Genomic DNA, 16,171 nt, shown 5'->3' on the forward strand with positions numbered 1-16,171 from the left:
TAGAAAATAACATCACTGAATTTAAATACCGGACCTTCTTTTTTGAACCACATGAAACTGGCTTCCATTGCTGCTGACCATGAGGTTAACTTTCATCCTGTCTAATTTTTTGTCCAAGTCTCATCCATTATTCAGGTGATGACTTCACTAGGATACCATAGATGTAAAGTTTAAAACTCTAATGAAATAAAAATAGACTGATGATCTTTTTACCTCACTCAGCACTGCATGACTCTCTATAGCAGACAGTTGTAGAAGAGTAATGATTTATATCCGGTGTCACCCAGATGAGGTTGTGTTCCCTTTGGAGTCTGGTTCCTCTAAAAGTTTCTTCCTCTTGTCATCTCAGGGAGTTTTTCCTCAGCACCCTCACCTCTGGCTTGCTCGTTAGGGATCTAAACCTAAATAGGCTCTTTAGTGTATTTTATCATGACCTGAGCAACAATAAATCAGTGGTTTCAGATTTATAAAATGATGGTAAACTGTGTTCCAGGTAAATGTAAAGGGTGGAGTCTTCTAAAGGAGTAGGGCACAGTCATGATCACATGGCATTTTATTGGCCCCAACCCATTATCAAAGGTCAAATCTAATTTCTGTAAGACTGTTCAGGAGAAGGACTGAGACACAGGTGGTTCTGCTGCTGAGGTAAATAACAACCACTATATAATAAATAATCTACTTTCGATCATCTTCAATGCTTTATATTGTTGCTTCTGAGTAACGTAAGGTTATGAAAATCACAGTCAGTTACACTGATGTAACACTTCATGGATAATGAGTACAGCAGAAAGTTATTGAATAGTGACTTAAAAATAATTCATTTTAATTTCATCCGTTACTTAAATTTAAATGTCTTTTGTTGTTGTTTTACAGATTAAATGAAAATATACTGGGGTTAGTGCATGTTAACATAAGAATTTGTCTTTATGTTGTTTTAAATGCAGGAAATGGCTACTGTGGACTTTGCTCAAGGCGAGTAAGATAACTTATCAAACATATACTGCAAAGAGCAGTGGGAGATTACAGTAACTGCATTTCACATGTGTACTGTGTGTAATATACAGAATACGTCTTAAGTTTGACTTTTAATTATTTATTCCTAACTAACAGGTTCTACAGGAGACATCAGGATCTTAGTGGTGGGGAGAAGAGGTTCTGGGAAAAGCTCCTCAGGAAACACAATACTGGGAAAAAAAGTGTTCAGCAGTCCAAAACGCTACAAAGAGAAAGTCACTAAAACATGTGAAGAACACACCTGCCATGTTGGAGGAAGGAAGGTGTGTGTGATTGACACTCCAGACCTGCTGGATCCAGATGTCACAGAAGATGAGCTCCAGCAAGAGAAAGATAAGCTGGTGTCTCTCTGTCAGTCTGGTCTTCATGCTGTTCTGCTTGTAGTTCCTGTTGGAGAAGAGTTGCAGAATGAGGAGGAGATGCTGGACCTCATTAAAGGATTATTCGGTCCAAACATCCAGAAGTTTACCGTAGTGCTCTTCACACGAGGAGACGAGCTGGAGGAGGACGAGACGATTGTAAAGTTTGTAGAAAGGCACGGAGGAAGTGAGCTCAAGCAGTTGGTTAAAGACTGTGGGAACAGAAAACATCTCTTCAATAACACCGACACAGTGCAGCGCCAAGTCACCGAGTTACTGAGTATAATTAACCTCATGGTGAGCAGGAACGGAAGCCAGTTTTACATGGCTCAAAGGAGGTCCAGTATTCAGAAGGACATCACATGTAAGATCCAATAATCACATAATCGAATAATGCTTCTTGTACATTTTGAAAGAATATGATACTGAACACATTTACTCCAGTGTATTAATTATTCTGGCATCAATACATTTACTGTATGGTTACTTGACTTGTCATGACCTGCATGAGAGAAAACCCTTCACAGATATTTTCTGTGTAGTTTCAGGTGCAGCAGATCTCCAAAAGCAGCTTGGTGAACAAGTGCCCCAGGTGAGACTGGTGCTTCTGGGAAAGACTGGAGTTGGGAAGAGTGCTTCTGGAAACACCATCCTCGGAAGAAACGTGTTCCAGTCTGCTGCTAGCCCAACCTCACAAACCAGAGAGTGCAGTTCTCATAAAATCCTAAGGGGCGGTAAACAAATCTCCATCATTGACACACCTGGAATTTTTGATACCCAGCTCAGTAACCAAGATGTGATCAGGGAAATAATGAACTGTTTGACCTATTCCTCTCCGGGACCTCACGCTTTCCTCATAGTGATCAGTTTATCAGTACGATTCACCCAGGAGGAGAGGAGCACCGTGGATGAAATCAAAAAGACCTTTCAGAATGTAGACAGGTACACAATGATACTCTTTACTTATAAAGACAACCTGAAGAAGAACATCAGGCAGTTCCTTCAGGACGGAGACCCTGCTCTCAGAGAGTTAGTAGCGAGATGTGGAGATCGGTACCACTGTTTAAACAACAAAGCACCGAGCTACAAACAATTCAAAGAATTCATGGAGAAAGTGGAGCACATGGTGCATGATAATAAGGGAACTCACTACACAGACAATATCTACGGGGGTGTGGAGAGAGCGATTTGTAACATTCAGGACCAGAAGTTAAAAGAAAAAGTGGAACAGTGCAAAAGAAGAAATCCAGATGCTTCCAGGACTGAATGGCAGAAAATCTACTGGAACCTGCTGCAGGAATCAAGAACTGAAGCAGAGAAGATTCTGGTGAAAGACAATCATATTGTGACATTGGCAGAAAAGTTTGGAGCGCTGCAGACAACATCAGAGGAGCAGGAGAAGGCAACGAATGCAGCTCTAGGTGAAGGAATAAGTTACGTTCAAGTGATGCAAACTGCTTTCAGAGCATCAGTCGAACTTGCCAAGCAGAAAATATGTGCTGTTCAGTGACTTGGATATTTTTTAGTCCAATCTCGTTGTTTAGTTTTTTTCCTTTCTAAAATGTGTCAATATGAAATATATCAGTATAAATGTGAATATATTTCAAATATTTCAGTGGTGCTCAAAGATGAACTTTAGAATGACATAATGATGACTTATCTCCATCTTTACCAGACTTACCTTTTGTATACTTAGCTGATGTGTCTGACACCAATGGAAGCTTGGACAATTCAGACAACCTACAATTCACACACTAATGCACCACTCAAAACATTAAGGGAACCCTTAAATCACACATTGTATCTCGATGAACAAAATATTCAAGTTGAAAATCTTTACTTATATACATTGTGTAATTCATTGAGAACAAAATGATGTGACAATGGAAGCCAAAATCATCATCACACTGAGGGCTGGATTCAAAATCACACTGACAACCACAGTAAAAACTGAATTACAGGCTGATTCAACTTGCATGAATTTCATCACAGCGACTCATAATGTCACTCAGTAGTGTATATGGCTCCCACGTGCCCATATGCACTCCCGACAAGGTCTGGGCATCCTCCTGATGAGATGGTGAATGGTGTCCTGGGGGACTTCCTCCCAGACCTGGATCAGGAAATCAGTGAGCTCCTGGACAGTCTGTGGTGCTACTTGGTGTCTTCACATGCTCCGATACATAACGTCCCAGAGGTTCTCAGATGAATTCAGGTCTGGGGAAAGTGAGGGCCAGTCAGTGGCATCAATGCCTCCGTCATCCAGAAACTGCCTACACACTCTGGCCACATGAGGCCAGGCATTTTCATGCACCAAGAAACCCAGGGCCCACTGCACCAGCGCAAGGTCTAACAATGGCTCTGAGGATTTCATCCCGGTCATTTTGTAGGGCTCTGGCACTGCTCCTCCTCCAAAGGAGCAGGTATCAGTCCTGCTGCTGGGTCTTTGCCCTTCTACAGCCCTGTCCAGCTCTCCTTGTGTGACGACCCATCTCCCGGTACCTCCACCATGCTCTTGAAACTGTGCTGGGAGACACACCAAACCTCCTTGCGACGGTACGTATGGATGTCCCATGCTGGAGGAGCTGGACTACCTGTGCCACCAGATTGGGTTGCAGGTACTTCCTGAAACTGAAACTGGTGAATCTGATTCACAAACACGTATGCTTACTAACTGGACAGATTGATATCCCTGAAGTTTAACTGACTTGGTGTTATACTGTGATGATTAAGAGTTCCTTTAATTTTTTTTTTATATAAAAAAGTAATAATTTTTAAATATTTTTTTAAATATATAATATTCAAGAATGGATAACATATTGCACATTTCCACACGATTATTTTTTTCTTCTGTTTTAATGTTGTCAAAACACAAAATAATGTATGGGATAATTTTCTAATCTGGAATTAACTGTATATACTGTACTGTATCTTTTTTGTAATTGTATTGTCTCACCTCACATCGGTGTTGAGGATAGAAACCTCATCCAGGATTCTATCCACAGAGGACACACAGTTGCCTGTTCAGTAACATGTATTTTCGAGACTTTAGTGCAACTCCCTCGGGACAGGTTCACCCCTGTGTGCCATTCACCTTTACAGCTGCATGACTTGTTGTCTCCCACACCACCCCACAGCGAAATTCTGTAAACATAAACACTAACATATTAGAAATATGGCAGTATGGCCCCCTCTGTAGGACAAAGAGATAAACACAGGTAACTTCATATTTTAATCAGACTTGCGGAACATTAACACCTAAAGATAGAGAAATCTGATATATAATTATAACCATTAAAAATATTTAGCACAATAATATTAATAAACAATCGGATCTCTCCGCTTTGTTTAAATGTGTTCAAACAAAACGTGTTCTAACGGTTTCCATCTGGACTTACCTGATTCAGAAACCCTGGATCAATAAAGTATTTCATGATGCACTCAAGGCTCAGCACAGCTGCCTTTAACTCCACACACGTAAGGAAGAGGGTTGCAAAACTTCTCCAAAATGATCCAAGACTGATAAACTCCTACAGAAATCAGTACTCCAGGTCACCTGGATTCTGCATGTTGGTTTATTTTGGGTGAAAATGACTACATATTGAAATCAGTTGTGATTTTTGTTGTTGTATGTCTGTAGAAGTTGGTGAGGACCACACGATATTATTTAAACCCTGATGAATAGAAACAGAGAACTGAAGGAGGGTGAACTCTTTTTCCCTCGTCACGGTTATTCACAAAATCCAAACATCAACAACTACACCAGTAACTATAATGAACATTCATCCTCACGGATCTGTTCCTGGCAGACCAGACAGAGGTTTGAATCAGTTATCTGACTCGATTCTTTTAGGTAAATGATGAGTCGACTCTCAGATCTGAACAACCTTTTTTGGTGATTCAAGAACATGGGAATTGGTTTTAGAAATGAAAATAACAGCAGGAAAGAGATTTTACAGTCATGTTGACAGCATTTACAGTAAATTACTATACATCACAGATGTTAATTCAGATTTTAGTGTAAGAACAGGAACAGTGTATTCTCAGACACTTCCTCTCTCGCTGTTACACATCTGGAAGGTTTAGAAGTGTCTCCGCAAATAAACTGAAAACTTTTACTGACATGAAACGAATATTGACGATAACAGCCTTTAAAAACACACACACGCACACACACACACACACACGCAATTTAAACAGAATCTGTACAAATGTAGTAAATATTTAATATATCATTTTGAACATATTGTACAATCTCCACCGTCCTAAAGTCACAATTATGCTCTCAGGATCTGATGATAATTAGTTATATGATCATGATAATTAACACACACACACACACACACACACACGATTATATCTTTAAATAAACTAGCTGTCTAAACCAGGTTTGAAAATTCCACTAGATCTGTAGGTCTTTCTGCAACACGCCACACATCACTGAATAAAAATCAGATCCCCAAGTTTCCATTAAAGGAGTTAAAGTTCCCCTGAGCTCGCACGGCTGTGTTCCAATACTTCTGTAACACCAGCCCCTTGGTGAAGTGACCTCAGCTACCTCAAGAGCCTTGTGCTATTACTCTCAGCTCGAGCGCAGTGTATTGTGTGTGCACTTCTGTGATGTAACAAGGGGAACCCTTCAAGGGGAAGTGTTGGACACAGAATTGGAACACAGGGCAGATATTACTGTACATCCTACCTACGTACAGGTGCATCTCAAAAAATCTGAAGATCGTGGAAAAGTTCATGAATGAACGTAAATTAATTCAAAAAGTAGAACTTTCATATATTCTAGATTCATATATTCTAGATTCATTACACAAAGTGAAATATTTCGAGCGTGTTTTTGTTTTAATCTGAATGATTACGGGTTACAGCTCACAGACATCAAACATCCAGTTTCTCAGAATATTCGAATAAGGAATTTATAATACAGAAATGTGGACCTTCTGAACAGGATGTTAATTTATGTGCTGATACTCGGTCAGGGCTTTAATCCTCCTGCAGGAATGACTGCATCAGTGCGGCGTGGCGTGGAGGCGATCAGCCTGCGGCACTGCTGAGGTGTTCTGAAGCCCAGGTCGCTTTGATAGCGGTCTTCAGCTTGTCTGTATTGTCGGGTCTGGTGTCTCTTGTAGATTCTCTATGGGGTTCGGGTCAGGCGAGTCGGATGGACGATCGAGCACAGTAACACCACGGTCAGTAAACCGGTTACTGGAAGTTTTGGCACTGTGGGTAGGTGCCGAGTCCTGCTGGAAAAGGAAATCCACACTGCATTGGCTCCCAGTTAAATCTCACACTGATTATAAAATACTTTTATTAACCTATAAAGCACTAAACGGTCTCGCGCCACAGTACATAATCGACCTTTAGGTTTTATATGATCCGCCACGCCTACTTAGATCAAAAGATGCAGGCTATCTGACAGTACCTGGAATAGTGAAGGCTACAGCAGGGGGAAGAGCTTTCTCTTATAGGGCCCCACAGTTATGGAACAGTCTTCCTATTAGTGTTCGGGACTCAGACACAGTCTCAGTGTTTAAGTCTAGGCTTAAAACGTATTTGTTTACTCAAGCCTACCCTGACTAGATTCTGTTACGCTAAGCACAGTCCGAATAATCTTTTCTCTCCCTCTCTCCTTCTGTCGAGCCACAAACGATTTTATGGAGATACTAGAGATCCAGATCCTCTCTGATCTCCGGACCTGTCTGATCCGTTTCGGATGTCCTGCCTCTGGATGGAGCTCTCATCTACTCCAATTCCAGACTGCTGGGACTACGGCTGCTCCTAACTCCAAACAGACTTCATATAAATCCATAATGAACTTTTTCACACTATCTGTTGTTACCCAGATAAGGACGGGTTCCCTTCTGAGTCGGGTTCCTCTCAAGGTTTCTTCCTCTTAAAACATCTTAGGGAGTTTTTCCTTGCCACCGTCGCCACTCAGTGGCTTGCTCAGTTGGGATAAATTCACACCTTTAATATCTGTATACCATGTTGATATTTCTGTAAAGCTGCTTTGAGACAATGTCTATTGAAAAAAGCGCTATACAAATAAAATTGAATTGAATCAGCATCTCCATAAAGCTCGTCAGCAGAGGGAAGCATGAAGTGCTCTAAAATCGCCTGGTAGATGCTGCATCGACTCTCGACTTGAGAAAACACACTGGACCAACACCAGCAGATGACGTGGCACCTCAAATCATCACCGACTGTGGAAACTTCACACTGGACTTCAAGCAGCTTGGATTCAGTTCCTCTCCCCTCGTCCTCCAGACTCTGGGATTATACTGGGATCTACTGGATTTTTGATTTCCGTGAGCTGTAAGCCATAATCATCAATATTAGAACCGAAAAAAGACTTGAAATATTTCACTTTATGTGTAAAGAATCTAGAATATATGAAAGTTCCACTTTTTGAATTAAATTATGGAAAAAAAGAGAACTTTTCCACGATATTCTAATTTTCTGAGATGCAGCTGTAAATAATCATAAAGGTTATAAAGACAGTCGTCTCCTGTTAAACATTATTTATACAATTTAATAAATCTGGTTATGTTTGCTTTACATTATTTATATGATCTATTTGCACTCAGCATTAAAGTGAATTCGTATAAAACGTTTAATAAACCGTCACAGCTCAGTGTTTATATGTAATGTTTCATCCATTCCTGTGTAATCTGTTCTTTGCTCCCTGTATTCTGTCGTTCTCCTGCTCCTCTACCTCGTCTACACCTGATGTAGCTCTGACTCTCAGATCTGTGTGTCTCTCTGTCTCAGTGTTTGTCCAGCAGGGGGCGTTAGAGTTCAGAGCGAGAGCGGGAAATTCGTGGCCCTTTCCTCATCTCTTTCCTCTTCTCCTCCTTCCTCCTGTGCTTCTGTTCTTCTCGGAGAATCTTCTGGAAGGCCTCCGCAGTGTGGAGCACCTGAGAGACAGTCAGGAGAGAGAGAGAGAGAGAGAGAGAGAGAGAGAGAGAGAGAGAGAGATACCGCATCTTATTACCGCATCTTATTAGTGCTGTTGAATTCTGGAATGTGATTGGTCAGAAGCTGTTGTACATGATGTTTATATGTAAAGCACTGTGTGTGTGTGTGTGTGTGTGTGTGTGTGTGTCTCACGTCATCTTTCTCTGTACGGTAAGGGTTAATAAAGTCTGGAGACTTCTCTGTGATTCCCAACTCCTGAGACATCTGCAACGAGAGATTAGATCTTCCAGCACATGAACATGTCAGGTTTTAGCATTGATGTGTTTTTAAAGGCGCTGTGCGATGACATCACGCACCAGAGAGAGGACTTGTTGGTGACTGCCTCCGTGAAACACTCCAGACTGGTTACAGAAGCTCAGCCCCCAGCGCAGCGTCTTCTCCCACTCAGCGTTACGGTCGTAGTAGTGATGGACGATACGTGGGAAACGCAGAGCTACGTCTCCGAAAAACGCCGTGTTCTCCACCACGTGGGAGTACGCTACATACACAACCAGAGTGTGAGAGAGACGCTGTGTGAACATCACATACCATCACCATCATCACCATCATCATCATCATCATCATCATCATCATCATCTATACATCTCATTACAGGAGGACGAGAAGCTCTCACCCTCTTTAATTTTATCATCCAGAGGAAACGGATCATCTGGCTGCAGATTAGCAGCGACAAGAACAGCTCTGGATTCCTCTAGTACCTACACACACACACACACACACACACACACACACACACACACACACACACACAGGTCAGGACCGAGACTTCTGAGGCCGGTGCTCAGAAACAGATTTAGAGGCAGAAAGACAAGCTGATTGGACGAGACAGAAAGATGAGCTGATTGGAGGAGAGGAACGCAGAACCTTGAAGAGCCCCTTCAGCATGATGTCGATGATTTTGTACTGCTGATTTACATCGTTCAGATCCACCAGATTCTTAAGAGCGTTCAGCTGATCCTTCCTCTTCACCTCAAACAGACGCTTATCTAACACACACTTAGGAAAATAACACACACACCCACACACCAATATCAACCACACACACACACACACTCACACACACTCACACACACTCACACACACTCACACACACTCACACACACTCACACACACTCTCACACACACTCACACACACACACTCACACACACACTCACACACACACTCACACACACACTCACACACTCACACACACTCACACACACACTCACACACACTCACACACACTCACACACACTCACACACACTCACACACACTCACACACACACTCACACACACTCACACACACTCACACACACTCACACACACACACACACACACACTCACACACACTCACACACACACACACGTGTACAGTAGGATACAGATCTCCAGGTTGGAGTCGTGTCTGTGTCGGGGTGTGTCGGAGTTTGTGGAACACACAGCCCCGAATGCTGCAATCAGCAGCACAGCACACACACTCAGCATGGCGTGACACACCTGTAACACACAGGTAGAGAGCACACTGATATAAGGTAGAGACACCGGTAGAAACACACTGGTATAGAGCTCCTGTGTGAAAGATGCAGAGGTCGCATGACCAGGTAAAACTATTCACTACATAGTGCACTACAGTAGATTAGTCATTCTGTAAGCGAAAGCATAATGGAGACAGACCCATGGTGCAGCCAGGTGTGTCTAGGACACCTGGAGTAGAGCAGACAGACAGGTGCAGAGCTGGAGTACTCCCTAACTCACACTGCAAGTAAATTAGTGTAAATTATCTGCTCATTTACATCCTCGTCTTCACCACTAACGTCATTTCCCTCTGACTTCAACGCATAAAACACTCCTCACTCTAATATGGGATCGTTTCTATAGTAACAGCTTTTTAAAAATTAAACAAAACAATATTCAACAAAGGAAAACGTATAATCTTCGATAAAGAAACCTGTGAAAAACAACAAGGTGAGTAATCGCTGATATGGTGACGTTTCTGTAAAGAGACATTTCTGTACAGTTTCTCTCAACATGACAAGCTGCGTTTCTGTCTAACTTAAAGAGAGAGGGAATAGAGAGGGGATAAAGAGAGAGAGGGAATAGAGAGAGGGAATAAAGAGAGAGAATAAAGAGAGAGGGAATAAAGAGAGAGAATAGAGAGGGGATAAAGAGAGAGAGGGAATAAAGAGAGAGAATAAAGAGAGAGGGAATAGAGAGGGGATAAAGAGAGAGAGGGAATAAAGAGAGAGAATAAAGAGAGGGGGAATAGAGAGAGGGAATAAAGAGAGGGAATAGAGAGAGAGGGAATAGAGAGAGAGGGAATAGAGAGAGAGGGAATAGAGAGAGAGAATAAAGAGAGAGAATAAAGAGAGAGAATAGAGAGAGAGAATAGAGAGAGAGGGAATAGAGAGAGGGAATAGAGAGAGAGGGAATAGAGAGAGAGGGAATAGAGAGAGAGGGAATAGAGAGAGAGGGAATAGAGAGAGAGGGAATAGTGAGAGAGAATAAAGAGAGAGGGAATAGAGAGAGAGAATAAAGAGAGAGGGAATAGTGAGAGAGAATAAAGAGAGAGGGAATAGAGAGAGAGAATAGAGAGAGGGAATAGAGAGAGAGAATAGAGAGAGGGAAGAGAGAGAGGGAAGAGAGAGAGGGAAGAGAGACTGGTGAGGGTACGAGTGTTTATAGCTGCTATAATGTAAGTGACAACAGGAAGTAAGTTTCTCAGGGACATTCCTCAGCGTTACACACAGATATAATTAAACAGAAGTATGATGTGCTGCTTTTTAATAAATAAGGAGGTCATTATTGGGGAAGTGCTGTGGTATAAGAGGAGTAAAACACTGGGGTCTGCATCACACCATCCTGGTGCTGAATGTTATAACAGACTGAATCAAAGGAAAACTATCAGACTGCAACAGTGCATTAAAGGTAGCTGTGAAATTAAAAACGTACCACAGCTCCATTCTTCACTCTCTCCTTACACTGCTACCTCCATACCTCATACCTCCATACACTGCTACCTCCATACCTCATACCTCCATACACTGCTACCTCCATACACTGCTACCTCCATACACTGCTACCTCCATACCTCATACCTCCATACACTGCTACCTCCATACACTGCTACCTCCATACCTCATACCTCCATACACTGCTACCTCCATACCTCATACCTCCATACACTGCTACCTCCATACCCCATACCTCCATACACTGCTACCTCCATACCTCATACCTCCATACACTGCTACCTCCATACCTCATACCTCCATACACTGCTACCTCCATACCTCATACCTCCATACACTGCTACCTCCATACCTCCATACACTGCTACCTCCATACCTCATACCTCCATACACTGCTACCTCCATACCTCCATACACTGCTACCTCCATACCTCATACCTCCATACCTCATACCTCCATACACTGCTACCTCCATACACTGCTACCTCCATACACTGCTACCTCCATACCTCATACCTCCATACACTGCTACCTCCATACCTCATACCTCCATACACTGCTACCTCCATACCTCATACCTCCATACACTGCTACCTCCATACCTCATACCTCCATACACTGCTACCTCCATACCTCATACCTCCATACACTGCTACCTCCATACCTCATACCTCCATACACTGCTACCTCCATACCTCATACCTCCATACACTGCTACCTCCATACCTCCATACACTGCTACCTCCATACCTCCATACACTGCTACCTCCATACCTCATACCTCCATACCTCATACCTCCATACACTGCTACCTCCATACCCTGCTACCTCCATACCCCATACCTCCATACACTGCTACCTCCATACCTCATACCTCCATACACTGCTACCTCCATACCTCATACCTCCATACACTGCTACCTCCATACCTCATACCTCCATACACTGCTACATCCATACCTCATACCTCCATACACTGCTACCTCCATACCCCATACCTCCATACACTGCTACCTCCATACCTCATACCTCCATACACTGCTACCTCCATACCTCATACCTCCATACACTGCTACCTCCATACCCCATACCTCCATACACTGCTACCTCCATACCTCATACCAGTTACACTTCTGACACCTGCTCACTGTCAACACCGTTCTGCTGAGCAGAGCTCCACATCTCCACAGCTCAAACTACCGTCCCATCATGTCTTACATCTTATTCCTTTTATATTTCACTCACTCACTCACTCACTCACTCACACACACACACACACACACACACACACACACACACACACACACCATCTCCATACCTCATACCTCCATACACTGCTACCTCCATACCTCATACCTCCATACACTGCTACCTCCATACCCCATACCTCCATACACTGCTACCTCCATACCTCATACCTCCATACACTGCTACCTCCATACCTCATACCTCCATACACTGCTACCTCCATACCTCATACCTCCATACACTGCTACCTCCATACCTCCATACACTGCTACCTCCATACCTCATACCTCCATACACTGCTACCTCCATACCCCATACCTCCATACCCCATACCTCCATACACTGCTACCTCCATACCCCATACCTCCATACACTGCTACCTCCATACCTCATACCTCCATACACTGCTACCTCCATACCTCATACCTCCATACACTGCTACCTCCATACCTCCATACACTGCTACCTCCATACCTCATACCTCCATACACTGCTACCTCCATACCTCCATACACTGCTACCTCCATACCTCATACCTCCATACACTGCTACCTCCATACCTCATACCTCCATACACTGCTACCTCCATACCTCATACCTCCATACACTGCTACCTCCATACCTCCATACACTGCTACCTCCATACCTCATACCTCCATACACTGCTACCTCCATACCCCATACCTCCATACACTGCTACCTCCATACCCCATACCTCCATACACTGCTACCTCCATACACTGCTACCTCCATACCCCATACCTCCATACACTGCTACCTCCATACCTCATACCTCCATACCTCATACCTCCATACACTGCTACCTCCATACCTCCATACACTGCTACCTCCATACCTCATACCTCCATACACTGCTACCTCCATACCTCCATACACTGCTACCTCCATACCTCATACCTCCATACCTCATACCTCCATACACTGCTACCTCCATACACTGCTACCTCCATACACTGCTACCTCCATACACTGCTACCTCCATACCTCATACCTCCATACACTGCTACCTCCATACCTCATACCTCCATACACTGCTACCTCCATACCTCATACCTCCATACACTGCTACCTCCATACCTCATACCTCCATACACTGCTACCTCCATACCTCATACCTCCATACACTGCTACCTCCATACCTCATACCTCCATACACTGCTACCTCCATACCTCCATACACTGCTACCTCCATACCTCCATACACTGCTACCTCCATACCTCATACCTCCATACCTCATACCTCCATACACTGCTACCTCCATACCCTGCTACCTCCATACCCCATACCTCCATACACTGCTACCTCCATACCTCATACCTCCATACACTGCTACCTCCATACCTCATACCTCCATACCTCATACCTCCATACACTGCTACATCCATACCTCATACCTCCATACACTGCTACCTCCATACCCCATACCTCCATACACTGCTACCTCCATACCTCATACCTCCATACACTGCTACCTCCATACCTCATACCTCCATACACTGCTACCTCCATACACTGCTACCTCCATACCCCATACCTCCATACACTGCTACCTCCATACCTCATACCAGTTACACTTCTGACACCTGCTCACTGTCAACACCGTTCTGCTGAGCAGAGCTCCACATCTCCACAGCTCAAACTACCGTCCCATCATGTCTTACATCTTATTCCTTTTATATTTCACTCACTCACTCACTCACTCACTCACTCACTCACTCACTCACTCACACACACACACACACACACACACACACACACACACACACACATCATCTGTCCCATCATGCCTTACATCTTATTCCTTTTATATTTCACTCACTCACTCACTCACACACACACACACACACACCTCATCTGTCGCATTAGCACGCGCTCAGAGCGGATCACAGTTCATAAACCGGTATGCTAATGAATTAAGATAATAAATAATAAGACCGGAAGTAGTGTGAGAACGCAGTGGATGATCAGAGCTGATGGATGAATGACTCTTACCTTTTACACAGGAAGACAGGAAACAGGAAGCAGCGGACACATCAAATCTACATTAACGCAGATCTGTAACGCGGGTGTGTGTGTGTGCTGTTTAAAGTGATGACGTCGCGTTATTAACGCTCATTTACATACACACACCGGGCTCGCGCGCTACTCCACCGCTACCGCGCGCTGCCCCACCGCCGACCAATCACAGCGCAGCTTCTTCACACTCAGGTCCCACGTGGCGTTTATTGTGATCTCATTTCCTCATGTAGAATAAGGATGAGTTTATATGTCTTTACGTTCACTTAGCAAACTCTTTAAAATGTATATAAATAAATAAAGATAAATAAACTAAGAGAACATACCGTGTCGCGCGCCACACTTCCACACGGAGCGGTTTGAGTGACGCACAGGGCCGCGTCAGAAACACACTCCTACTCCCTATGAAGTGCACTGTAAGGTCACTCCGTGCAAACCGAACCTGGTTTGGACACTGACCTCCCGCGGTGCATTGTGGGATACCGGGAGTGCTCATGATCAGTTATATTATCCTTAAAGCACAGAGACTGTGGTACGGAAAGAGCAACGCTCCCTACCTGGTGCACTACCTAGTGGACCAGCTGTGGTTCAGACACACTACTGTTAAACACACACTGGAGTAAATAGGACAGATTCTGATCTCTTTTAAACATTAATACCTTCTATAGTGTCCCAAAAGTGTGTGTGTGTGTGTGTGTGTGTATGGGGGGGGGGGGGTGGGGGGGGTGGTCTTGTGTCTTCAAAAAACGTTCATACTTAGTTTATATGATATGTTTGTTTTTTTCAGACAGCCTTTACACAGCGAACACATCACACACCTCACTGTTCCCAAACTTATTAACAAATTTATGAAGACTGGAGTGTTGTGGACCAGTTCAGAACAAGTGGACGTCCACCAACATCTACTGATGAAGGTACCTTATGGAGTACACACACACACACATATTTGATACGTGAATACACTGTTATGAATGAGGTTGTGTACAGTTTTATATATATATGTATGTATGTATGTGTGTGTGTGTGTGTGTGTGTGTGTGTGTGTGTGTGTGTGTGTGTGTGTATTTTCCAGCACTGCCTTAACCCTCTTGGGCATGGAGTTCACCAGAGCTTCACAGGTTCCACTGGAGTCCTCTTCCACTCCTCCATAACGACATCACGGAGCTGGTGGATGTTAGAGACCTTGTGCTCCTCCACCTTCCGTTTGAGGATGCCCCACAGATGCTCAATAGGGTTTAGGTCTGGAGACGTGCTTGGCCAGTCCATCACCTTCACCCTCAGCTTCTTTAGCAAGGCAGTGGTCGTCTTGGAGGTGTGTTTGGGGTCATTATCATGCTGGGATACTGCGTAATGATCATGCTCTGCTTCAGTATGTCACAGTACATGTTGGCATTCATGGTTCCCTCAATGAACTGTAGCTCCCCAGTGTCGGCAGCACTCATGCAGCCCCAGACCATGACACTCCCACCATCATGCTTGACTGTAGGCAAGACACACTTGTCTTTGTACTCCTCACCTGGTTACCGTCACACACGCTTGACACCATCTGAACCAAATAAGTTTATCTTGGTCTCA

The 16,171-nt window shown here is 43.8% G+C and overlaps 2 protein-coding genes across 4 annotated transcripts; one reads left to right on the forward strand and one right to left on the reverse strand.

The window, feature by feature from the left end:
- Nucleotides 1-577: 577 nt before the first annotated feature.
- LOC108272494 (uncharacterized) lies at nt 578-2,883 on the forward strand. The gene is made up of 4 exons (XM_017480929.3): nt 578-645; nt 945-972; nt 1,111-1,737; nt 1,916-2,883. The coding sequence occupies exons 2-4, from the start codon at nt 948-950 to the stop codon at nt 2,881-2,883; spliced, it is 1,620 nt and encodes a 539-aa protein (XP_017336418.1). The 5' UTR covers nt 578-645; nt 945-947.
- Nucleotides 2,884-5,245: 2,362 nt separating this feature from the next.
- ccdc134 (coiled-coil domain containing 134) lies at nt 5,246-14,911 on the reverse strand. 3 transcript variants are annotated; one of them, XR_008397251.1, is made up of 8 exons: nt 14,573-14,911; nt 9,724-9,838; nt 9,225-9,346; nt 8,974-9,058; nt 8,657-8,838; nt 8,493-8,564; nt 8,098-8,299; nt 5,246-7,695 (listed from the first exon to the last, which is right to left on the reverse strand). XR_008397251.1 is itself a non-coding variant. In XM_017480957.3 (7 exons), exons 2-7 carry the CDS (start codon nt 9,824-9,826, stop codon nt 8,174-8,176), a joined length of 690 nt encoding a protein of 229 aa, XP_017336446.1. In that variant the 5' UTR covers nt 9,827-9,838; nt 14,573-14,911; the 3' UTR covers nt 5,246-8,173. The 3 variants fall into 3 exon arrangements, 2 of the variants coding, with proteins under 2 accessions (XP_017336446.1, XP_053539989.1); XM_017480957.3 differs by having other exon boundaries at nt 5,246-8,299; XM_053684014.1 differs by lacking the exon at nt 14,573-14,911 and adding an exon at nt 14,430-14,448 and having other exon boundaries at nt 5,246-8,299.
- Between the last annotated feature and the right edge of the window lie 1,260 nt (nt 14,912-16,171).

The sequence above is a fragment of the Ictalurus punctatus genome, chromosome 12, assembly GCF_001660625.3.
Source record: "Ictalurus punctatus breed USDA103 chromosome 12, Coco_2.0, whole genome shotgun sequence".
NCBI lineage: Eukaryota > Metazoa > Chordata > Actinopteri > Siluriformes > Ictaluridae > Ictalurus > Ictalurus punctatus.